The sequence below is a fragment of the Symphodus melops genome (genome assembly GCF_947650265.1).
Source record: "Symphodus melops genome assembly, chromosome: 16".
NCBI lineage: Eukaryota > Metazoa > Chordata > Actinopteri > Labriformes > Labridae > Symphodus > Symphodus melops.
The window spans coordinates 378,484-403,848 of NC_136706.1; the positions used below are offsets into that span (position 1 = coordinate 378,484).

At 47.8% G+C, this 25,365-nt stretch overlaps 2 protein-coding genes across 5 annotated transcripts in view; both read right to left on the reverse strand.

Annotated features, from left to right (window-relative positions):
• Window positions 1–2,705, reverse strand: part of LOC306837100 (peptidyl-prolyl cis-trans isomerase-like) — a 3,079-nt gene extending 374 nt beyond the window's left edge. The window contains exons 1-4 of the mRNA XM_079364597.1: window positions 2,542–2,705; window positions 1,907–1,937; window positions 272–360; window positions 16–188 (exon numbers count right to left, since the gene is read on the reverse strand). Coding sequence (XP_079220723.1) covers window positions 16–188; window positions 272–360; window positions 1,907–1,937; window positions 2,542–2,610 — 362 coding nt within the window. The 5' untranslated portion in view covers window positions 2,611–2,705. The remainder of the gene's footprint in view (window positions 1–15; window positions 189–271; window positions 361–1,906; window positions 1,938–2,541) is intronic.
• A 2,440-nt stretch (window positions 2,706–5,145) lies between these two features.
• zmiz2 (zinc finger, MIZ-type containing 2) lies at window positions 5,146–24,568 on the reverse strand. Of its 4 annotated transcripts, XM_079364591.1 has the most exons (21): window positions 24,307–24,568; window positions 23,958–24,026; window positions 19,887–19,991; window positions 17,811–17,928; window positions 15,970–16,160; window positions 14,247–14,415; window positions 13,267–13,470; window positions 12,938–13,150; window positions 12,306–12,389; window positions 12,002–12,179; window positions 11,780–11,921; window positions 11,195–11,273; window positions 10,858–10,989; window positions 10,630–10,735; window positions 10,201–10,358; window positions 10,005–10,072; window positions 9,436–9,504; window positions 9,117–9,358; window positions 8,483–8,610; window positions 6,868–7,077; window positions 5,146–6,324 (listed from the first exon to the last, which is right to left on the reverse strand). In XM_079364591.1, exons 3-21 carry the CDS (start codon window positions 19,934–19,936, stop codon window positions 6,217–6,219), a joined length of 2,649 nt encoding a protein of 882 aa, XP_079220717.1. In that variant the 5' UTR covers window positions 19,937–19,991; window positions 23,958–24,026; window positions 24,307–24,568; the 3' UTR covers window positions 5,146–6,216. The 4 variants fall into 4 exon arrangements, with proteins under 4 accessions (XP_079220717.1, XP_079220715.1, XP_079220716.1 ...); XM_079364589.1 differs by lacking the exon at window positions 23,958–24,026; XM_079364590.1 differs by lacking the exon at window positions 24,307–24,568 and having other exon boundaries at window positions 23,958–24,292.
• Between the last annotated feature and the right edge of the window lie 797 nt (window positions 24,569–25,365).

A 25,365-nucleotide genomic window follows, 5' to 3' on the forward strand; every position in this document is an offset into this window, starting at 1 on the left:
GGCGTGCGAGCTCACCAGTCAGTGTTGGCCGTGCAGATGAAGAACTGGGATCCGTTGGTGTTGGGCCCAGCGTTGGCCATGGACAGCGTTCCCAGACCTTTGTGCTTCAGCTGGAAGTTCTCATCAGCGAACTTCTCCCCGTAGATGGACTTGCCTCCGGTTCCGTTGTGGTTGGTGAAGTCTCCGCCCTGCAGAACAAGAAAGAAAAAAAAACCCGCTTTGACTCTCAGCTCTCTTTTTTTCTTGTCACATCTTGTGCTCTTCAGCGTACCTGACACATGAATTTGGGGATGACGCGGTGAAACGAGGAGCCTTTGTAGCCGAAGCCTTTCTCTCCGGTGCACAGAGCACGGAAGTTTTCTGTAAAGAGAATCTCAGTCAGTCGATCATCTTCACATCACAATAAAACATGAATGAAAGACGATGTTTTTAAATCTATTCCTGTACCTACAACACTGCCATGTTTTCTAAGCTACAGCTAGCATGACATTTGTAGTCCTTTTGCGTCTTCTTGTAGTCCCTTTGAGTGTCTATCGGTGAATCCTCTTTGTTGAAGTTTTCATAATAAGATGCTTCCTGCAGAAACACACCGACTCTCCTCTGCACGTCTTCATGATACCACCCGTTATTAATTATTCAACACCTGATCCTTTCACTCCTTAAGCCCCTCCCACTGCTCCCAGCGGGCTCGCTCAGTAATCAGTCCTCGACTGCTGACTGAGGTCGCTTCCTGCTGAACTTCCTCTTCGGGGTCAAAATAAACGATGTGTTGCTCTCAGGTACTGATGAAGAGGAGATATTATCGAGGAAAAGGAAGATTGTTGATGTGTAAAAAAACTAAAACGGTGAACCCTCCGTGTTTGCTGCTTAGCGAGAAATTAAGATTCTCAAGATAATATTTTTTAATTCTGAGCAGCAGAAACATTTCTGCATCGACGAGGCTTTAGAAAGGAAGCTGGACAAACACCAGGGACGTCTTCAGGACCGCCGGGAACCAGGGTGGAAACCAAACGGTTAGCCGGTGGAGGTTTGCAGGCCGCTTGCTCGACACCCTGCGGGGGGGGGGGGGGGGGGCTCAGGACTGAAATAGAGGCAGCAGAGAAAAGCTCCAGGCGGGAGGGGATAGAAAGCTGCCGGGTCACCTGGGACCCAGGTAACAGCGTACCTGCTGTCCTGCAGCTGCTCACCTGTGCGGATGAGTCCAGCTCAACAGAACAAGATGCATCACACATTACTGCACGACGGAAACAGGCCATTCATCTCTCGAGCGACAATGAGGTCATGTTTGTAACAAAGTGGGACAGGAAGTGATGCAGGTTTAATTCCCACTCAAACACTACAGTCGTCTGATCTCTGATAGAAAACATCGCTAAAGCTTCGAGTGCAACAAGCTCACTTCCTCTTCTTCTTTGTTTTGCTCGACATACTTTCAGAAGCCCTGAGGGGAAACTCTCTGTTAATGCACTAATGGAGAGCTGTCAGAGTGGGGGGGGGGGGGGGGGGGGCTATGCAGGGAGCAACTTGAGGGTTCAATGCCTTGCTCAAGGGAACCTTGGTAGGACTTGGGAAGTGACCGGTCACCTCTCCAGCTACCGGGCTAACTTCCACACGTTGACGTTATTGTGTCTCCTGTTTTGGTCTTTCCTGTCCGCTCCTTTTATTTTGTGTCTTCGTGGCGCTCGCTGTCGGATCGCTGTTTCTCCGGGAACACTGACATTCAGGTTCTTTTGATGAATAATTTCACAGCCTGCTGCACCCTCAGCCTCGACCCACATTCAGGAGCGACTCTCAGCCGAGGATTAACGAGGACGCGTCGTTCCCCTCCGACCGCACACGGGTCTGAATGAAGTGTTCGGACACGAAAACAACAACAACAACAACAACAACAACAACACAGCTCACCTACCTGCTGTCTTTGGGACCACATCAGCCCGCAGCTGCACAAACAAAGACAATGTGGTCAGAGGACAAATGTCTTAGGACTCAAATATGGACAACAGGAGAGAAATAGACAGAAAACTTTTGACATTTCTGCTGATGAAGTTCTCTATCAAACATTGTGCTTGATGATTTCATCAATCATCAGGTCAGACAATATATCACAGATCTGAACTTTATTATCACATTAGATATAAGAGATGAATCAAGCAGATGTTTGCTTTTCAGAGGATTTTGCATCAGATGTGTGATTTATTGATGACTCATTAGATAAGCTTCATCTCCTGCTCTGATAAATAACTGCAGCTCCATCATGTAGCCTAGCTGCTGCTGCTGATGAAGATGAGGATGATGAGGATGATGATGATGGGCGTTTCCATCCCAGCACTCTAGGATTTCTCTATGATGTAATTGCTGTTATCTGTTCTTATGTAATGAATCCTATTATACCCAGGTATAAAATGAATAACGTTAAAGGTGCAGGAGAGAAGCAACATGAATCTGATGGATGTGTTCATCACACTGATGACGTCACTTTACCGTTACTCCATTAAAACAGTAAAACAAAAAAAGTAAAAGTAAATGTTGGGCTGTTAATCTTACCTCCATTACAATCCTGCCAGCGTTAGCTCCATCAATAGTGATGTCGAAGAACACTTTTGGGTTTGCCATGTTGTTTGTTTGCCAGGTGATTCTAACGGAGATAAAAGCCTCTTCCTGACAGCGCCGTGAAAACACTGAGTCTATTTCAGTCCGTCCGCGTGCCTCTATGTACCGCAGATGGAAAGACAGGCGAGGGCCAATCACAGCCCAGGATCTACTAACGTTCGCAAGGATGAACCAATCGGAAGGAAGCGAAGGCGGGGTTTGAGAAGCGAAGGGCGGTTGCTTGGTGAGAGGTCGCCATGGCAACCTGTCTCTCGAATATCCGATGAGTTTAATAAACGTAAAAGATGTAATAAGAGTGCGTGACGAACTCACGCAGGGTTAGTATATTTTATACGTCAAAATGGGCGGGAAAATATATTCAACACGGTTTATGTTTTACTTAAATTACATTAAATGGTGTTTTGCTTTAATCACAGTTTTACTGATAATACTAATATCTAGGTTACAACTTGTTCTTACAAGGTTTCTTTAATTTATTTTTTTTAGTTTGAACTTTCCGGGACTTACAGGGATCTGTACTTTTTAAAAGATAAATCCAAATATTTAAAATACCCCATTAGTGAGAGTATTTTATGCCACTGGATAACTGAACTTTAAAGTTAGAAGGGAGACATAATGGCTGCTGCATTGTTGAAGAGAAGCCAGCACAACATAGCATGTCTGATTACAGAGGAAGAGAGCGTCATCATCTCACTGATTGGTCCTTTAAATGTTGAAATTCAAAAAGCAGGAAAAAGTCATATAAAGTGATTTTTTTTTTTTTTTAATTCTGAATTGAAGATCCAGGGCGGGACAAGGTAACTGTCAGTACAATGACGATTATGATTAAAAAATAAATAGAAAATAATGGCAATTACAATGTGTTACAAAATATGTGGAATAGTTTACACATTAAAAAAAAAGCTTTTCTGTTGTAGCAAATTTGCATTTAAATAGTTCATCATTTCCAAATATAACATTACTGTGAAGCTCAATTAGCAATTCATTTATATCACGCTGCCTTCACTCGGGAAACGTGGGACAGTAAGTCTTCGTAGAAAACACGGTCAGCTTTCAAAAGTGATATTAAGAATAATTTCTGCATCTTTAACCGTGTTAGTCAATATCAGCTGACGTACAATTTTCTTTATAGATTTCTAACATACTTGTATGTATACTGTGCCCACAATGATCCATTATCCAACTAATAACAATAAGAATGACCATGGTTAACAATTCATTGGATACACACACGTTCTCTAATGAAAACAGCTGATTATACAGTACACAAACCCGGCGTCATGATGGGTTATACATGTCAAACGATCGAAGAATAAAACAAAACTAAAAGCTCTCAAATGGCAGAAAAATGCCACGACACACAGAACTCATTTACAGTATGCTGAAAAATCCCCCGACGGAGGGCGAGAGTAACAGAGAGGAGTTTAATATCGTTCACAGTGCCAAAGGACGTCAGAGATACAATGAACCTCAGCGGAGTACAAAACAAAACAAAAAAAAAAAGTCTATGTTACATCCAGGCATCGCATTCACAGGCCGGGCTTTTTTTTCCCTTTTAAAAAAGGTCTTCATGAATCTTTCTCTTTATTTTATAATTTGTAAAAATCAGTAAAAAGAAACTTGGCCTCTTTAACTCAGTGTTGCCAACTTGGCAACTTTCTCACTAAATCTGGTAACTTTCCAAAATCCTCTTGGTGACTTTTAATTTTAAAAAATGACGGCCTACAACCCGAGAAACCAAGAATCAACAGAAGAGAGTTCATTTGAAGTTCTGAACATATTTAGTTTTTTCTAACTCACTTTTTGTCAGTGACGTTATTTCACTCCGATAGCGTCCATTATGATCACATGCCAATATGGCGTTGGCAACACTGCTTTAACTGGCCATATCGTACATATAAAAAAAGAACATTGAAGACACCATGTATTTTCTTACTGCCAACAAATCCCAAATGAAGAATGACTTAAACCAGCACCGATGTTTCCAGTCACCAAAACATAAATACGACAGCTGTGTCCGAGCTGGACAAAATACGATTTTGTAACAGCTTTTAGATTCACCATTTGTACAAATTAATAAAAATCCAAAGAGCATCAAGCCATATTTTGAAGTCTAAACTGAATATTTTAGTAGCTACTCAGCTATGGTTAGCATTAAACCACCTCATTGCTGATTGGATTTTATCTCGAAAGCAGCTGAACGGCTACCTTTTGCTAGCTAGTAGAAGAGTAACTCCCTAGCTAGATTTTGCGTTAGCTTATTCCGAGGCTAGTTTTCAAAATAACTCAAGTGTAAACTATGAATTGGCTAAATACTGGTATTTCTTCTTTCACGTGTGAAATGGAAAGGACTTAGCTTACGTAAATGTTAGCTTACAAAATGTAGGCTAAGAAGTGGCTGGGTGCTAACGTTGCTATGTTGTCGCTTCTTAAAATCGAAAGCAGTGAATTGCTAGCTTACGTATTTGTAAGCTAATTAAAATGAAGGTGCTGCCAATCCCTGTTCAGATAAGTTATCACATATGTTTTCCTCACTGCTTATTTTTATTTTAAACTTTTAAGAGCCTGTCTTTTCCATTTACCGCCACTAACTTAGATGGAAATGTTTATACCCGGAAAGGGGCGGGGCTTGCATTGGCTGGGCACCCAGATAGGTTGCTCTTATAAATAAAGTTGGAACAGTAATACTGTGTAAACCTTTTTTTTTTTCCTCCTGGGAGTCATTGACAGTGAGAAAGATAAGTGTTCTACTGTGTTTCTGAACTAGGAGGTTCACCTCGAGGTCAGAGGGTGTTCAATAAAGCTGTGAGAAAACTTTGTGGAAGAAAATGTTAACGGTTGATGAATCAGCCAAGGTACAACAGAAGACACAATGAGGCCGATGACTGCTGCAACACTTCAAACCAATGTGGCAGGTCAGATGTGATCGTTGACGGTAGAACTGTTTAGTGAAGATGAACTTAATATGAGACAAATCAGCTTTGATTTAACACGTACGGCGATTGCACTAGTGCATAATGTTTTGGACTTTCTGGCATTATTTCCAGCGTCCAGGCTTTAAGATACAATATGTGGATTACACTGCCAGAGGGGTCTCAATCAATATCACGATATCAAAAGATGACGTTGAGGCTAGCGGAGAATCATGGGAGTTCTCTCTGCAACTTCAAGAAAAAAAGAAAAAAAGGAACAGTTAGAGAACCACTGTACTCATACGTCTGTGAAACTCCTCCATTGTGTTATCTCCTTCTTTTACACATAACATGTATAAATGCTCTCCTCCTTCAGCCTGTGGTTTTTGTGCTATAGCTAAAGATGCTGGTCTGCAGAGTCAGTCTTCTGTTCACTCACAAACAGTGTTCACATGTTTTCCCTCCTGCTCCTGAAATCTGCACTGAAACAACGTCCAAGTACAGCAGGGCGACAAAGACACACAGAAACCACGTATGCTCGCACACACTCGTCCTCATACATACGCACACACACACACACACACACACACACACAAACACAGACGGTGCTGTTTTTTTAACCGATGGAGGCGGGGCTACAGCAGACAGGAGCAGAGAGGTCGAGCTGGAAGATGAGCGGAGCGGCGTGTGAAGGCGCTCAGTTGTTCTCGAACAGAGACAGCAGGTCGTCACTGCTGTTGTTGGGGAGGTCGGGGGGGCCGAGGTACGACAGCAGCTCGTCCGGGTTGGTCAGCTCAGGAAGAAGCTTCACGGAGAGACAGCAAAAAAAAAAAAAGATTTAGACAACGTTACAGGGTAGGAACTACAGCAGGGTCAACTCTGTAAGGGTGCACTAACGGTTGCCCCTCCCCCCAACCAATCAGAGACGCCCCCCCATCCTCCCTGTCCACGTCATTGACTGTCTGTGTTAATGATTCAAAGAGATCGGACTCTTGGTCGCAGTCTGGACTTTAAACCACATCAGTGTCAGTAAAGTGTCCTCGCTGCTTCTCGAGTCGTCGCTCGTGGCTAAATTATCGAGCTAAACATGCTAATCAGTTTATGTGTGTGTGTCTTAGAGTGAGTGGGCGTGTCTTAACCATTAAACGGTGTGCCAAGTGCTTTGACTTACATTTTTCCTCTTCAGTTTCATGCTTTAAAAAAAGTTTAGTTTCACTTTAGATGCTTTTGTGAGATTCCCACATCAAAGTCACCTTAAAGCTGGACTTTCAAACAAAGAAATAAAGCGGCGTTCAGGTCTTGTAAAAGATGAGCACGTCTTACTAAACCGAACACGTCATCCACTCACGTCTAGAGCGTGATCCGCTCCCTCTCCTCCAGGCGCTCCTGGACCTCCCAGGCCAAAGGAGCCTTCGCTCTGCAGCCGGGAATTCTGGGAGTTGGTGTTCCGCTGAGGCAGCGGACTGCCGGCGTCCCCAAGACTCTGATTCCCATGAACACCTGAACTGTGCTGCTGGAGGATGCTATGGGAGTGTTCGATCCGTCCAGAGTGAGATGTCTGATGGTGACACACAGATTCAGAAGAGAGCATTTTTTATTTGAATGGAATAAACATGAAATGAAATTCACACATGATGAAATGAGATGCTTGTGGATTTATTCTGAAGAGTCAGAACAGCAGGCGTGTGTGACATTTAAATCTTTCTGTAAAAACCTTCAGCAGACAGCGAGCAGCTGCTGCAGACAGACAGAGTGAAGTTAACAGGTCTACTTCAGGTCACCTTAAAAGCTCTCGACTGGACTCAGGAGTCAGAAGGAAAAGACAGTCAGGAGTCCTGAACCTCGAGGAGCTGCATGTTAGCGCTCACTGCTCTGTCTTTTTAAAGCTCTTTGTTCGCTTGTTGGCGCTCGCCATGTTGGTGTTCTGGAGCCTGAAGCTGAAGACGACGTTCACATTGACGTGCATCTTATTTTTCTCTATCTTTGGTTTGTTGTTGTTAGCGGGCTCATTTCCTTCACTGAAAGGAGCAGTCTGTGACTGTGCCGCCTAGTGTTTAAAATGTGTACTGCAGTCTAAACTCTAATCATCACAGAGAGCTGTCAAGCTCCGCCCCCTCCTCTCACACAGGTCAGCATGTGGTGGACACTGTAGCTTCAGTGTTTAGCCAGCTCAGCATGTGGTGGACACTGTAGCTTCAGTGTTTAGCCAGCTCTGCATGTGGTGGACACTGTAGCTTCAGTGTTTAGCCAGCTCTGCATGTGGTGGACACTGTAGCTTCAGTGTTTAGCCAGCTCTGCAAGTAGAGACACTGTAGCTTCAGTGTTTAGCCAGCTCTGCATGTGGTGGACACTGTAGCTTCAGTGTTTAGCCAGCTCTGCATGTGGTGGACACTGTAGCTTCAGTGTTTAGCCAGCTCTGCATGTGGTGGACACTGTAGCTTCAGTGTTTAGCCAGCTCTGCATGTGGTGGACACTGTAGCTTCAGTGTTTAGCCAGCTCTGCATGTGGTGGACACTGTAGCTTCAGTGTTTAGCCAGCTCTGCATGGGTCTGTAAAGCTTTCTGCGTTCTAACCTCTCTCCATGTTTCATCTCCAACATTGATCCTAGTTTGAGCAGCTTTCTGCTGCTGGAGCTTATTAGAAACATGCAGAGGCTTTTTAGCTCGGGTACAATCACTTCTATCTGAACCATCATATTCTCTGCATTATATTCAGAACAACACGTTCCTCACGTTGACTTGCGTAATCGTCTGCCTCTTTTTATCTGTGATGTAAGTGAAGAGGTCTTTTAAATCTCTGACCGTCACTGAGCCTGTCTCAACCTTCAGGGAGGATCTGCAGAGTGAACTAACAGAATAGACGCATGACCGTCGTCGTCATGGTGACCGGAGGCTGCATCACAAACACAAAGGGACGTATGCGTCCTGTGTGTTTGCCCATATGTGTGTTATATAAGGTCTAACCTGCTCAGACTGATAGGGGAGCGGATGAGGAGGAGGAGGTCCCGAGGAGGTGTACTCTCCAAGAGTCGGCGTGCCGGGCGTGTTGGGGAAGTCTGTGAATCCTGATTGGCTGGAGAATCCCTGACTCCCTACGAGACAAAAAAAACAAACAAATACGATGAAAAGCAGGTCGAGCGCAGCTTCTGTTTGAGTTGAGCGAGCATCATGGGAGAGAAAAGGCTGTGTGTGTGTGTGTGTGTGTGTGTGTGTGTGTGTGTGTGTGTGTGTGTGTGTGTGTGTGTGTGTGTGTGTGTGTGTGTGTGTGTGTGTGTGTGTGTGTGTGTGTGTGTGTGTGTGTGTGTGTGTGTGTGTGTGTGTGTGTGTGTGTGTGTGTGTGTGTGTGTGTGTGTGTGTGTGTGTGTGTGTGTGTGTGTGTGTGTGTGTGTGTGTGTGTGTGTGTGTGTGTGTGTGTGTGTGTGTGTGTGTGTGTGTGTGTGTGTGTGTGTGTGTGTGTGTGTGTGTGTGTGTGTGTGTGTGTGTGTGTGTGTGTGTGTGTGTGTGTGTGTGTGTGTGTGTGTGTGTGTGTGTGTGTGTGTGTGTGTGTGTGTGTGTGTGTGTGTGTGTGTGTGTGTGTGTGTGTGTGTGTAAATCTGACCTGGTCTGTTGTAGTCCGGTGTGTTCCTGCCCCCTGCTGTCAGACTCTGGTACGGCGATGACGCCGGGCCCAAAGCGGCGATCATCTCCATCACGTTGGGCAGGACCATGTGACTCGGGCTGACAGTCCGGCAGCGCTTCAGCACCGGAACGTCGGGTTCCTCCTTTATGTGCAGGTCTGGTTTCACGGGTACCGGCCTCCACCCGCACACCGGGTCGATGGTGATCTCCTCGTAGTCCGAGCTGAGGAGCGAACAGGAAGAGGAGTCAGTGGACTTTAAAGAATGAAGAAGAGACTTCAGGTCCTGTATCAAACGTACTTCTGGATGTAGACCAGGATCCCCAGCATGTACTGGTCCACCTCAAGACCTTCTAGCAGGGCGGTTTTACTGTGAACAGGAACACAATCATGTTAAACTACAAAACAACCGACGCAAATATGAAATGAGAAGGTGTAAGGAGCGCCGGACGCACACTGTACGAATCTTTTAGAGCGAGAGAGAGAGAGAGAGAGAGAGAGCGAGGGGGGAGGAGCTACAGGTCGGATTCTAACTCGGGCTGTTTTGGTTTGAGGACTACAGCCTCGGGACTAATCGGTTAAATACCCTCTTTTTCATTGGAGGGGGGGGGGGGGGGGGGGGGGGGAGACACTTCAAACAGACACGTTGCCATGGTGATTTGAGACGACGTCTATCCCAGACTCTGAAGTCGGGGAATCTTCAGGCTCGGGGCTCACAGAGCCAATTCATTCGACTGGTCGGGAGCTGCTGATTGGACCGTTAACCGGCCCATTGTTCCCGCCTTCGGGTGATCAGGCTGAACTGTAGCGGTCTCTGAAGCGTCCCGTGGACTCGTACAGTGCACCTCCGGCTGGGACACGTTCACCTACTTGCACACAGGACACCTCCACGTCCCTCGTTCACAGTTCAGCTGCAGATACGACTCGAGGTCGAAACACTGCAACGCCAGAGACATCAGCGTGAGACAGAGTGTGTGTGTGTGTGTGTGTGTGTGTGTGTGTGTGTGTGTGTGTGTGTGTGTGTGTGTGTGTGTGTGTGTGTGTGTGTGTGTGTGTCAGACTCTACCTGTATGTGTCTGCAGTCGTGGCCTCTGGCCGGCAGCTGGATTCGTCTGAAGGTGATCGGACATTTTAGAGAAACTTTGATCGCCGTCTGCTCCACGCCGTCCTCTCCGTTCAGACCGGGCGTCCCGGGGATCGTACCGCTGCTGAAGTTTCTCTTTACTGAAAAGACGTGGACAGAAAAAAGGCGTTAGGCCGCGATGTTTCCTGAACTGTGCTTTCACCTCCAGTTTCGTTCTCCGACTTAAGTTTTATTTTCCTCTGAACGTGGACCCATATCTACGTCTTCATCTGAAATGTGATGGAAGGGGACCGCCTTCAGAGGCGTGCTGTGTGTGCGTGCATGTCTGACTCCATTTAAAGCTAAAGATCAACGGGGACATCTAGTGGTGAGACAGTTGAACTGCGCTACATTAGCAGGCTTGGTTCTCACTCTTGGTGATGCAGTGCTCGGCCGGCAGGAGCCTCTTCTTCATCAAACCCTGCAGCACCGAGCGCACAGACGGCCGGTGGACCAGCTGCAGCACAAACAGGTGAGACTACGGAGAGACAGGAGGGGACAAACAGGTGAGACTACGGAGAGAGAGGAGGGGACAAACAGGAGCTCACTACAGGCTCTCGTCTGTGAGACATCACGAGGGGGGGACAGCAGGAGACTCACGCAGCAGCAGGCGGTCACCGTGATCTGCACCGTGTTGCGTCCCGGCTGGCACACCTGCTTCAGGTAGAGGGGCTTGTGGGACGTTTTGTTGTCGCCCCGCTCGATGCACAGAGGAGTGGCGTTCACGCTGACCTGACACAGCCGGAGACAAGACACAGAATCAAACCACCCGCAGCTTCGTGCTTGCTTTTTCTGCAGACTGATAAAAATCCACGGAGTTAAAATGAGCAGAGACTCATTTCCTGGTCAGGTGATCATTACCTGTGTTTAGAACAGTTAAAGAAAGGAGGCCACACCCTCACATGTTTAAACAGGTCACATGTTTCACTGAACTGACCTGCACAGAGGCGGGCCAGTTAGTGTTCATCTGTCGGTCTTCATGGTGGTAACACTTAAACTGCAGCTCCAGGTCCGGCCTGCAGGGGGAGACACCGCACAGATGATCAGACTCACACTGGGTGGGGTTGTCACACATTCCTGCTGTGTTTTTCTTCTTCTGCTGTTTTTCTTTGTGTTAAAAAAAGTGAGACGTGCTCTGCTCTGAGATCACACAGCCGGCAGGGTGAGAAGTGAACGAACACGTTATCATGGACTGGAATCCAACAGATCTACACCTGTCTTTTTTTCCCCTTGAATCTGAGTTTTGACTTTGTGGTGTTCTAACAAACCTGGGTGCCTTGCTCAAGGGCACCCGGGCAATTCTCTGGGTTCCCAACACAAGTCCCCACAGAGTCACCCCGCTCCCGCCCCTCGTCTGAGTCGTTACGAATGAAATGTTGAAATGCCAGTTTGGTTACCATGACAACAAAAACAAGTCTCAGGACCTGGTATCACTATGATAGCAGGAGTCACTCAGTGCCTGGTTTGACTCCGCCCCTTAAGCACGATATCACTGATTGTGTGATTGTTGGCGTCTGATTACCTCAGCATTAGCGTTTTGTAGACGGAGTCTCTCAGCTGGAAGGCGTGGTTACTGACGGCGAGGTTGTGCTCCAGTCTGAACGGCTCCAACACCACGCCGTCTCGGACCGGGAACGTCAGGCGCAGGTCGTCGCTCGGGTTACCTGGAGAGGAAAACACAGGTGAGAGAGAGTGTGAGGAAGTTATGATGGAGGAGCTGGGAGCTGCAGTTCTGCGTCCTCACCTGTAGGGGGCTGCTGGGAGACGATGTTGGGTTTGGTCTCCGGTGAGAGGTAGGGGGGTTTGGTGTCCTGACCCGGCGACAGATAGGGAGGTATGGACGTGCCGGGCGTCATCGGAGGCGTGGGGTTCCCTCCCATCGGTGAACTCGGATACCCGGGCATGACTCCCCCCCGACCTGGCTGCGGGGCGAGGAACAGAAACACGAAGCGTCTCATTAAATGTCTCCGTCCTCGGACCGTTCCGTGCTCGCTCTCTTAATTGGACTCGTTAGGTGATTTTAAAAAGCGCCTGCATGCATGACTCACCCCGCTGACCGCAGCCTGAGTGAAGGCATTGTATCCTCCGGCTCCTGCAGACGGCAGACCGCCCTGACCGTTAAACGGCTCCGACTGCAGAGCGCGCACACACACACACACACACACACACACACACACACACACACACAACATGAAGCACACACTTCAACACGGTCCAACTAATTAGATCTGTTTGCAAAACAACTTTCATCACAAACAAAAACAGGGCAGCGTTCCATGAAGTCGGACTTGTTTCCAAAGTCGTTAAGTGTTTTTTTCATTTACCGCTAATTCGCCCTTTTCTCCGATAATCGACTGTTTGTTAACACGAGTCCGCCGCCGTCTGAAGTGACCTCTGGAAGGGTTTAACTCGTTAACTCTCTTTACTGACACAACACGTCAGGTCACGTTTCCTTTCTCTACATTTATTTCAGCATTTTTGTCATTTCCTGTTTTATTTTGTAATCACTCTCCTGTCTTTCACTTCCTGTTCCTGTTTGTGCTCGTCTGTGTCCCGTTAACCCCTGATTGTCTGTTTTCATGCTGCATTCCCGTGCTGCTCGTGTGGTCGGTGATGTGTACCGTGTCTGTTAACATGTTTCAATAAAGTTTAAAAAAAAAAAAAAAAAAAAAAGGGTCACCTTGTAGTACTGTGGAGGGTTGGGCTGTCCGGCTCCAGGAGGAAACTGTCCCGGGTGTTGTGATCCGGAGCTGTACTGGCCCATGAGAGGCATCCTGCTGGACGGGTAGGACGGGGAGGGGGGGCAGCGCTGCTGAGGTCCTGCAGGGTACTGAAGGGGCTGGTTGGGGTACCCGGACATCCCACCAGAACCGTACTGCTGCACCGGAAACCCCTGCAGAAGAACGAAGCAGAGGCCCGGCTCACACAGAGTCCACTGACACCTCCTCATCAGGAGCGCTGAGGTTCTGACAGACACTAATAAAAAAGGAGGCGCGTGCGTCTGCTGACCTCTGAATGGAAAGGTCGTTTGAGTCCTTGCTGCACGCCGGGATAGCCTCCATGCTGGGGCATCTTCTGCCCCTGAGCAGGGTGGGAGGGGTACATGCCCCCGCTGGAGGGTGGGGGTCCGGTCCTGGAGGAGACCATCCCTGGGGGGCCCCGGGGCCCCGAGTGAGACAGGAACTGGGTGCTGTAAGAGGAGGCGCCGCCCATCTGGGAGGGAGAGGGAAGAACGACAAAAAAAAAAAAAACGGTTTTAAAACGAGTCTGTGAATGAGAACGCCACGCGGCCCGCTGTCACGCCTTTAACTCGACCTGCAGAGCGCCATCGCTCTCGTGAATACTGACGTCTGCTTGACGTCCGCTCGTTGTGCGTCTGATCATGTTTGTTTGTACGACACGTTAAAAACTTTACAGACAGATGTAAAGAACACCACAAAGAAAGATCGGCCCGGGGAAAAAGGGCGAGGAGGAGTGTACGGCGCCGCTGATGTGAGAGAGGATCTGTGAGGTCACACTCAGAGAGGAGAAACTTTAAAGTCTCCACAGATCTGCAGTGACTCACACTTTCACAGTTATTCTTCTTCAGATGAGTCAAAACAGCTGTGAGTCACATCACAGCGTGCCAGAGACTGAACCTCCACAGATGACTCAAAATAACTCTCATTTGATTACAGATTAAAAGTCCTGACTGTCTCCAGTGAGGGAGAAGCTGGAGTCCTGCTGGCTGTGTTGTTGTCAGAGCTGTGTTTACATGGCTCCTCCCCTTGTGTATAAAAGCTGTTTGAGTCAAGAAGAAGAAGAACATACTCACTGATTATTGGATGAAGAGTTTTTAGATCATTCTGTCTGTTTACATGAAGCTACCAGCTAGCTAAAGAGCGCTAATGTTAGCATGCTAACACAACAATGCAGGACACACAGGTGAGGGCGCAGCACGTCCCCGGCTCCGGGACAGACGGACTCGTCCACCTGTCAGAAACATTTACCTGTCCATAGCTCAGCTCCTGGTGCTGTTTCTCCTGGATCGCTGCAACAGTCGCCGTGGCAGTGGCGGTCGCCGTGGCAGCGGCGGCAGCGACAGCGGCGGCAGCAGCCTGCGTGAAGTCTGAGGGAGGACGGACGCCCAGACCAGCACCTCCGCTGTTACCAGGGTAACTGCAGGGGAAGACGTGGAGATGAGTGAGTGAGAGAGAGAGAGAGAGAGGGAGAGAGGGAGTGAGTGAGTGAGTGAGTGAGTGAGTGAGTGAGTGAGAGAGAGAGAGAGGGAGAAAGAGAGAGAGAGAGAGAGAGAAAAAAAGGTAGAGAGAGGGAGAAAGAGAGAGAGAGAGAGACAGAGAGAGAGAGAGAGGGAGAAAGAGAGAGAGACAGAGAGAGAAAAAGGTAGAGAGAGGGAGAAAGAGAGAGAGAGAGGGAGAGAGAGAGAGAGAGAGACAGAGAGGTAGAGAGAGAGAGAGAGAGACACAGAGAGAGAGAGAGAGAAAGATAGAGAGAGAGAGATAGAGAGAGAGAGAGAAAGATAGAGAGAGAGAGAGACAGAGAGAGAGAGAAAGATAGAGAGAGAGACAGAGAGAGAGAGAAAGATAGAGAGAGGGAGAAAGAGAGAGAGTCCGACACATGATGATGCAGAAATCACAAAAAGGAAGAGCAGCAAAGAAATCTAATATGAAGTTTTAGTTTTTGTGTGTGTGTGTGTGTGTGTGTGTGTGTGTCTCTCTCTCTCTCTCTGGTTTCCTTTTCTGTCCACTGTCGTTTTCAAAAAGTCTGAAAAAATGATCAAAAAAGAAAAAGAAGAATAAGAGAGTTCTCCGGATCCTGGAAGGGACATCAACACTTTTCCACTTCCTTATTTTTCCCTGCAGGTTTGTAAACACTGCAGCACCTGTGAGTCTGCTTTGATGTGTGACTGACAGCGAAGGAAACAACAACACAAAAGAGCGAGCGAGCTGGAACTGAAGGCAGGATGGCGGTTTGATGTTTTGAACCTCGAGCCGCTCGCCAACACCGACCACGTGACCACGGAGGCTCTTTGATTCTGTGCTGCTTCACATCGTCTGTAGCTCCGCCCCCTTCAAACGGTCGCTCCAGAGTCGCTCTAATGGAACAATAACCTCCAACAGGGAGGATGGCGTCTCTCTCTCTCTCTCGTGTCCACAGAGCGCCCTGTGAGGTCGAGGTCGTCGGGTGAGAAGTGCGTTTGTTTCTACGGCGCCGCAGAGCAGCCCGTCTATGTGCGGTTTCATATGACGGCTGAGAGCGGTGACGGCGTGTACCGCCTTCTGAAGACACAGCGTGGAAAAGTAACCACAGGCTGTTTTAGTGAATGACCGCTCTCACAGTGACATCACGCTGGATTCTGGAGCGGGTCATCGAGGGCGCCATGTTAGAAATGAAGCCTCAGCCTAACGTTCAATCGACCTGGAAACGGACGCGGCGGTCCAGCTGAAGCGGGTCTCAAACCAGCTGATTCAGGTTGTTATGAATGTGTGTGTGTGTGTGTGTGTGTGTGTGTGTGTGTGTGTGTGTGTGTGTGTGTGTGTGTGTGTGTGTGTGTGTGAGACTCCTGCAGGCAGCCTCTAGTGGACACTCGTGGTACTGCATGATGTTGTAACTCTGCATCGGTGAGAACGAACGCAGCTTCAGTTTGAGTTGAGTTTCAGGATGACGAGTTGTGATGAACTTCAGTCAAACTGAAAGTGAAAGGTGGCGTACCTTCCCCCGTATGCTGAGGCGGGGTTATACCCGGCGCCGGGACGCCCGTACATCACGGGCTGTCCGTATCCTTTAGAGACGGCGTCTCCGTACGACTGCTGTCCCAGGAACTGAGAGCCCATCCCAGGGCTGCCCCCGGGCATCATGTGACCACCGGAGCTCTCCCCGGGACCCATGGGTGCACCGAACACCTGCGTGGGAGAGAGAGAGAGAGAGAGAGAGGGGGAGAGAGAGAGAGAGAGAGAGAGAGAGAGAGGTGTTATCACAGTGAAAGGTCATAAAAACCACAGAGTCAAAGAGAGGGAGGAACAGAGACCACAGGGTAGATTAATTTCCCCCTGAAAAATGAAAGTGAAAGGACTCTCTCTCTTTAAGAGGGACGAGCGAGCAGCATTTAGAACTATGAAGGGGTCTGTGTGCATCAATCACAATCCTGCTAACGCTACACCAATCCCTCATTAACACCCAGAGACGCTCGGTCTTCACGTCGTTAAAGTGCGTTTGACTCCCACACTTAGAAACATCCGAACATTTAACAAGCTGTGAAAAATCACAGCAAAGAGGAACGATGCAGCTCCCTCCCACAGACTGCAGCGTGGAGGAGTGACCTTTCAGAGCAGCTTATTTACAACTTCATCAAACCCGGAGAGACGAGCAGCCGCGTGGAGGTTCCGCCTACATCGTGACCTCCAACTCTTTGTAAATAAATCCTTTCATTCACGTACGATCGGAACGATGGAGGCAAATCAGCCGGAGAGAAAGACGAGATCCGAGAGAATCTAACTCCAGAAACGAACAAACTAAACATGAGATCGTTAGCTGTAAACTGAAACTTAAAGGAGCAGTCTGTAGCTCCGCCCCCTAGTGTTTAAAATGAGTACTGCAGTCTAAACTCTGATCATCACAGAGAGCTGTCTCCCCCCTCCTCTCACACAGGTCTGCATGTGGTGGACACTGTAGCTTCAGTGTTTAGCCAGCTCTGCATGTAGAGACTCTGTAGCTTCAGTGTTTAGCCAGCTCTGCATGTGGTGGACACTGTAGCTTCAGTGTTTAGCCAGCTCTGCATGTGGTGGACACTGTAGCTTCAGTGTTTAGCCAGCTCTGCATGTGGTGGACACTGTAGCTTCAGTGTTTAGCCAGCTCTGCATGTGGTGGACACTGTAGCTTCAGTGTTTAGCCAGCTCTGCATGTGGTGGACACTGTAGCTTCAGTGTTTAGCCAGCTCTGCATGTGGTGGACACTGTAGCTTCAGTGTTTAGCCAGCTCTGCACGTAGAGACACTGTAGCTTCAGTGTTTAGCCAGCTCTGCATGTGGTGGACACTGTAGCTTCAGTGTTTAGCCAGCTCTGCATGTGGTGGACACTGTAGCTTCAGTGTTTAGCCAGCTCTGCATGGGTCTGTAAAGCTTTCTGCGTTCTAACCTCTCTCCATGTTTCATCTCCAACATTGATCCTAGTTTGAGCAGCTTTCTGCTGCTGGAGCTTATTAGAAACATGCAGAGGCTTTTTAGCTCGGGTACAATCACTTCTATCTGAAGCAGTTCCACTGCCCGCTTCCATCGCTGCAACACCTGTTCACCTGATAACTGCTCTCATATCTGGCAAACCCAGGGGCGTCCGGCGTGTCTCAGCCAATGACAGCTGAGATCAGCAAAGCGCAAAGATAATGTCTGAGTGGATTATTATTGTTTTGACAGTGTTTTCATTCTGGCTTCTCTAAAATCACAGTAACTGTTTTTGACGTGTAAAAAAACATTCGGCCTCGTTGTGACTCGGCTTGGTTTCATCACTGCACATGAACACAGGAGGAGAAACGTCCTCGAGCGCTGAGACATGTGTTACCTGGCTGTGTGTGGGATTGGTCACGCCCCACACTGTGGTTACTACAGAGAGAGATCCTGGGTGCTGATTGGTTCCTGGTTGCCAGGAGACTGGGTCATTTAGGAAGGGGCCGTCACTGCTGCAGGAGGAGAGATGAAAACGCAGAGTTACAGAGTGAGAGAGAGAGTGAGAGAGAGAGAGTGAGAGAGAGAGAGAGAGAGAGAGAGAGAGAGAGAGAGAGAGAGAGAGAGAGAGAGAGAGAGAGAGAGAGAGAGAGAGAGAGAGAGAGAGCTCATCCAGATCTGAACGATATCACAGAGTGCGTTTGAATCTCTCCCCGGTAAAACTCGCTGTTTTGGATTCTGAACACTGAAACAGCACAAAGACCATCACCTCAGAGAGAGAGAGAGAGAGAGAGAGAGAGAGAGAGAGAGAACACTTAACCTGAGCGTGTTGGATTCAGCTAAGGTAACCTCAGCTGACGGCTGAGTGTCATTTCAAGCCAACACGCTCTTCCTCTGCTGGAAACGTTAATTATTAAAGGACCAATCAGAGAGCTGCTCTCTTTCTCTGTGATCATGAAGGAAACATGCAGCAGCCAGTATGTCCTCCTTCGGACTTTAGATTCTGCTCCTGAATGCTCTGGATCTGATTGGACCAGAGAAGGTAGGCGGGGCTTTGAAGGCCGTTTTGGACGCCCCTGGGTTTGCCAGATATGAGAGCAGTTATCAGGTGAACAGGTGTTGCAGAACGCAGAAAGCTTTACAGACCCATGCAGAGCTGGCTAAACACTGAAGCTACAGTGTCCACCACATGCAGAGCTGGCTAAACACTGAAGCTACAGTGTCCACCACATGCAGAGCTGGCTAAACACTGAAGCTACAGTGTCCACCACATGCTGACCTGTGTGAGAGGAGGGGGGGAGACAGCTCTCTGTGATGATTAGAGTTTAGACTGCAGTACTCATTTTAAACACTAGGGGACAGACTGCTCCTTTAAATGGGCATCCTATAATTTCCTCTGAAGTATTTGCTGTATTTTTTTTTTTTTTTAATTGACAAAAATGTCGAGGTTAAAATAAATCTGTCGTGTCGACACCTGAACCCTCGTCGATAAACATTTACGCGCATCACGAGATTTATTTCAAATAAACACGATCAAACTCAATCCGGGGTTTGTTTGTTCTTTGTTTCTGCTGCTCGTCGTGTCAGCGAGTTGGCAGCACGTCTCGCTGCTTTCATGGCGTCCTGGAGAGAAATAGAGCAGTCAGGAGTCTTTGTGGCTGCACTCAATTAAAGAGTGTTTTGGCTCGAGTAAACCTAATCAAGATGCTTCCAGAAGAGTCTGAACACACAGCGCTCCACGGCCCATTGACTCCACGGTTGGTGGTTACGGTTGTTGTGGCGCCACCTGCACGCCGGCTCCTGAATCCTTTTCTTGAACACGTTTGATCCGGAGCAGAAACTTTGAATGTATTGTTGATATTTGATTGTTTTTATAATAATTTGTCTCTGCACATCTCGTGTCCAAGTGAAGAGTCAAAGCGAACCCCGAGACCGAGTCAAGACCGAGACCAAGGCAGGGTCAGACCGGGACTATACAAATCCTTATCCTGCGTGCAGGGGGGCGTGTCTCAGTGATGACGTGGAGAAACAGCCAATCAGAGGCTGTCTTGATTTAAAATCCTGAGACCGAGTCAAAATGCTTCAGACTCAGAGACGAGAGCTGAATGTTCCCACCCCTCCCTCTGTCTTTAAACACATCATCAGTATAGAACTGATCAATACAATCTGTCCTCACAGCGGGCGATCAAACGCTTGAGGACGTGTCCCCTTTAAAAAACGTGTTTCAGAATTTAGTTCAGTTTTTGACAAATTTAGTGAAAATATAAAACAGTTTGTCTCGAGGTGAAACCAGGTGAGAGTCAGACGTCAGTGCTGACAACAAACAGACCACATGGCAGGTGAGGTGTCGGGTTCACATGAGGACAACCACGTGTGTGTGTGTGTGTGTGTGTGTGTGTGTGTGTGTGTGTGTGTGTGTGTGTGTGTGTGTGTGTGTGTGTGTGTGTGTGTGTGTGTGTGTGTGTGTGTGTACCTTTGTGGCGTGGGAGGAAGGGAGGGTTTCATGAAGTTGAGGGGGTTCATCGGATGGAGGGGGGGGTCATGGGAGAGCCCCCACTGTCGTTGAGAGGCAGCCGCCCTGAGAGAGCAAGAGAGAGAGAGAGAGAGAGAGAGAGAGTGGGAGAGAGAGAGAGAGAGAGAGAGAGAGAGAGAGCTCATTTACCACACAGAGACAATTTATCATCACTACAGTGTGCACACAAAGACACGGCGCCCTCCCACTCACTTTAGACGTGTGTGTGTGTGTGTGTGTGTGTGTGTGTGTGTACACACATCCAAACGTTAGCCTATCACTGACTGCTGTACCTCTGATACCTCTCAAAAAGACGGGGGGGGGGGGGGGGGGGGGGTGGCTGCTAGAGGCTAAATTTAGCTCGCTGATTTCAAAAGGAATTTAAGAGAAGGGAGATGTGAAGAGGCAGCTCCTTCCCTCAGCTGCACACACCGACGTGCTATCACACAAACACACACACATTTACCAGCGTGTGTGTGTGTGTGTGTGTGTGTGTGTGTGTGTTCTGCAGATTTCCCTCCTTTTGCACCAGATGTTTGCATTATTCCCCGTGAATCCCGTCTCCTCTCGCTAACGATTCTCTTTATCTGGCGGGAAACGACTGACATGCTAATTCTCCTTGACATCCTCCCCCTTTCTTCTTCTTCTTCTTCTTCTTCTTCTTCTCTGGTTTCCTTTCTTGCACTCTGCAGATTTGGGTCACACATCTTCAGTAGCAGGAGGGGAAGAGGAAGAGGAGGAAGAGGAGGGGGCTGTGATCATGAAGACTGTCGTACCTGATTTCAGCAGCTTTCAGCCTCAGGCCATCACGAATCACAATACCTGATTTTTCTGTTTTGATACCATTTTAAATCCTAAGAACCCAAGACTGGACACTGTAGCTTCAGTGTTTAGCCAGCTCTGCATGTAGAGACACTGTAGCTTCAGTGTTTAGCCAGCTCTGCATGTGGTGGACACTGTAGCTTCAGTGTTTAGCCAGCTCTGCATGTGGTGGACACTGTAGCTTCAGTGTTTAGCCAGCTCTGCATGTGAAGGACACTGTAGCTTCAGTGTTTAGCCAGCTCTGCATGTGGTGGACACTGTAGCTTCAGTGTTTAGCCAGCTCTGCATGTGGTGGACACTGTAGCTTCAGTGTTTAGCCAGCTCTGCATGTGGTGGACACTGTAGCTTCAGTGTTTAGCCAGCTCTGCATGTGGTGGACACTGTAGCTTCAGTGTTTAGCCAGCTCTGCATGTGGTGGACACTGTAGCTTCAGTGTTTAGCCAGCTCTGCATGTGGTGGACACTGTAGCTTCAGTGTTTAGCCAGCTCTGCATGTGGTGGACACTGTAGCTTCAGTGTTTAGCCAGCTCTGCATGTGGTGGACACTGTAGCTTCAGTGTTTAGCCAGCTCTGCATGTGGTGGACACTGTAGCTTCAGTGTTTAGCCAGCTCTGCATGGGTCTGTAAAGCTTTCTGCGTTCTAACCTCTCTCCATGTTTCATCTCCAACATTGATCCTAGTTTGAGCAGCTTTCTGCTGCTGGAGCTTATTAGAAACATGCAGAGGCTTTTTAGCTCGGGTACAATCACTTCTATCTGAAGCAGTTCCACTGCCCGCTTCCATCGCTGCAACACCTGTTCACCTGATAACTGCTCTCATATCTGGCAAACCCAGGGGCGTCCAAAACGATCCTTTAGAGAACCTTACTACAGACACAGAGCAGCTCACAGCTTAACCACATAGAGAGTGTGTGTGTGTGTGTGTGTGTTTGTGTTTGTGTGTGTGTGTGTGTGTGTGTGTGTGTGTGTGTGTGTGTGTGGCGGCACAGACTGTACCTGCTGCAGCGTGATTAAGACACACTGTTCTCTCTCTCTCTCTCCGCCTCTTTTGACCTCAGCTAACTCAACTCTTTGTCCTCTTACAACCGTCTGTTCTTTATGTTCTTTCCCTGTTGCTTCCTGCCACACACACACACACACACACACACACACACACACACACACACACACACACACACACACACACACACACACACACACACACACACACACACACACACACACACACACACACACACACACACACACACACACACACACACACACACACACACACACACAGTGTTCAGCTTCATCGGTCTGATTAAAGCATTATCTATCTAAACACACACATGAACTCCTGAAAACATCTGGATCACTTCAGGAGGACTGATCCTGAAATCCTCCTGCTGTCGGAGCCTCCTGACTCTGGAATCATAAATATCAATCGACTTTGATTCCAGACCACGGCGTCCCGACTGATCAGCCAATGAGAGCGAGCAGAGCAGAAAGCTTCACCAGCCGGATGTTGTGTATTTTTACAGCTCGCAAACATGCCGCTCAAGTTCACGCAGGGGACGCCCGGGTGAAACCGACCAGCAGGGGGCCCCGCTCATGACGCCCGGGTGAAACCGACCAGCAGGGGGCCCCACTCATGACGCCCGGGTGAAACCGACCAGCAGGGGGCCCCACTCATGACGCCCGGGTGAAACCGACCAGCAGGGGGCCCCACTCATGACGCCCGGGTGAAACCGACCAGCAGGGGGCCCCGCTCATGACGCCCGGGTGAAACCGACCAGCAGGGGGCCCCGCTCATGACGCCCGGGTGAAACCGACCAGCAGGGGGCGGCAGTGTCCAATGACCTCACTGAATCTGACGTTGAACTTATTTACTTTGTGTAAATAATGGAATCAATTAAGCTAATAAGCTAGCGCCCTACAACCGCGGGCTAAACGTTTGTTTTCACCCAAAAGAGGGCGTGGTCACTCTGGCGAGCGGGAAGCGATGTTGGTTGACGTTTCCACGGCAACCATGAACACTGTCAGTGCGGCTGCCGCGACAGAGACACGTCCCCGTTACGACTTCAAAGTGACGGATGTCTCCACTTTGATTACCGTCGGAAATGTTTGAGGTAGCGTCCGAAGGTTTAGTCCGTTTATGTTTGATCCGTTAAAAACAGTCTGGACTTGAATTTAACCTCTTTACGTTTTCACACTTTGACTCGTTGACTCCTGAAGTCTGTTCACACACGCTGAACGGACTGATGTGCAGCGAGGACCCGTCTTTAATTAAACGCTCGTTAAGAGCTTCAGTGTGATCCAACAGATTACCAATTAATCCCGTCTTTAATGGAGACGAGGAGTCGACTTAACGAGAGGACAGGAAGACAACAGACGAGTGTGGAGGAGGTCAGGAGTGTTTACCTGCGACAGGTGTCTGATGGATCCATTCAAACACTCGTTAGTCTCACTTACACGATTTTAAACTATCTGACATCTGGATTCATCTGTTGATTATTGTGAACTATTGGTTTTACAACAGTTTAAAAAGCATCTATCAGACCGACACAACATCCTGATATTCCAGCTGATTCACCTTTCACAGGTTCATAAAATCACAGTTTCTAATGTTTACATACACACTACAAAAATACTTTATTTATTTAAATGTTTTTTTTTCTAAAGAGTTGATTAACTGTTGCAGCTCTAAAATAAAAAGGATGCACCTGACACATCCTGCAGACTCTTTGAAGCACGTTTATCTCAAATCTCTTCAAGTAAACACTCAACCCAAACACACTCTCTCTCTCTCTCTGTCTCTCTCTCTCTCTCTCTGTCTCTCTCTCTCTCATGTTTCTGTACCCATGATACAGCCAGGAAGTCGTTGCCAGAGAGAGAGAACAGTCTGCTCAATAACACAAATACAGCAGAGCCAAACATGCATCCTCCCCTCTCTACAGCACTGACTTTTTTCATGAATAAATGTGTTATTAACGTGATGAATAAGGAAATGCACATGATGCACATGATGCACATGATGCACATGTGCACCTGCAGAGACACAAACACAGAATAAAGAAGCAGCAGCTCAGATCTGCAGCAGAACAGAACAAAGCATTTCAGCAGGAGTGTGATTTCTGTGGAGGAGTGCAGCCTGTGTGTGTGAGTGTGTGTGTGTGTGTGTGTGTGTGTGTTACCCATCATCACTAAAATATGAAAAGGTTTTGTCTCACCTGCATGGCTGAGCTGCTGAATAATAAAAGGCTGATATGTTTTAGCAGAATGCTCCTTTAATCAGGCTGCTGCAGGATAATAAAAGGCTGTCTGTGAGCAGTGATCCTGTCGGGTTGTCTGCTTGGATCCTCTGACTGAGAGCTGAGCTGTGGAGCCTCTTTAACACGCTGCTGCTGCTGCACCGTTAGCCACCGAATGCTAATTAGCTCGCGTTAGTTTTCTACAACATTAGCTCGTTTTTTTCCGTGACAACGACCGAGTGTCTGTTCGGACTGTCCCGACAGCAGCCAGGCCGAATAGCTACCCCCCGCTGGTCGGGTGAAGATCACCTGTAAACCTGGAGCTTACCTTGTTGCTGCTGCAGCTGCTGCCAGACGGTGAAGCCGCTTGATTGGATCGTACAGGTTAGCTCGCGGGCTAACTGAGCTAGCTTGTGTCGCAGTCGAGGCTAATAGTGAGGGGAAGTTCGAACCGCTTCAGGGATCGAGTCATTTGACTCAGAAGAGCCGGTGATTCGATAAGAATAAACAGCTTAGAGGAAATATACCAGTATCTTTAATACATTTATTACGGCCAAATTATTGTTTTAAAACGATTTCAATGTTATATTTACATGTTCTTCTTAATCAACTGTAAGAGGTCAAATGTTTAGGCTGATTTGTTAATGTTTTAGATTAAAGGGAGGGTTAGGGTTAGTTTGTCTAGTTACACTTTTTAAGTAACAGTGCTAGTGCATGTAAGTGAGGGGCGTGGCTTCTGAGGGAGCACAGAGGGGGGGGCGTGGCTTCTGAAGGAGCACAGAGGGGAGGGGGCGGGGGAGGGTGCAGACGGAGCACTGAGCGAATGCTACTTTCAAAATCATGCTAGTTTAAAAATGAACAACTCTGCCTTTAAGAATAGATGACAAAGAAATGTCCAATGGAGAAGTCGTTACCAATTTTTAAATGTGGGGAAATTAAAGCTCGATTATTGAACAGGTTAGTGTTTAAACCAGGTTAGTCTTAAAAACTGTGTCTTGGACCTTAATGCTAAACACATTTAGCAGCCTTCACAGTGTTACTATTATTAAAATACAATATACAGCATATGTTTCAGCGGTGCGTTTCATTACAATATAATGAAGTATGATTTACTTTATTGTCCCCGTACAAAAAGGCGTATTGGCCTTAAATTCTGCACGTATATAGACACCTTCAAAATAATGTTAATAAATAAAAAAGCAATAAATAGTGCCATGATACAAGAAAATAGGAAACAAAATGGAATTGCAATGAAATGATATACCTGATTTTTCCGCATTTGATAATTTGACTTGGACTTGAGTGCTATTCACATTTCGCCGCCCAAAATTAAAAGGCAATAAATATTGAAATGATATAAAACAATACAAAAGGATCAATGAATACA

Excerpts from the sequence above, each read along its gene's own strand:
- zmiz2 (XM_079364589.1), bottom strand. The coding sequence starts at position 19,936 with ATGAACCCCCTCAACTTCATGAAACCCTCCCTTCCTCCCACGCCACAA. Across the intron at positions 14,416-15,969 it reads GCCTCAGCATACGGGGGAAG|TTACCCTGGTAACAGCGGAG; the intron begins GTACGCCACCTT and ends CTTCCCCTGCAG. Across the intron at positions 10,736-10,857 it reads CGGTGACCGCCTGCTGCTGC|TCTCACCTGTTTGTGCTGCA; the intron begins GTGAGTCTCCTG and ends GTCTCTCCGTAG.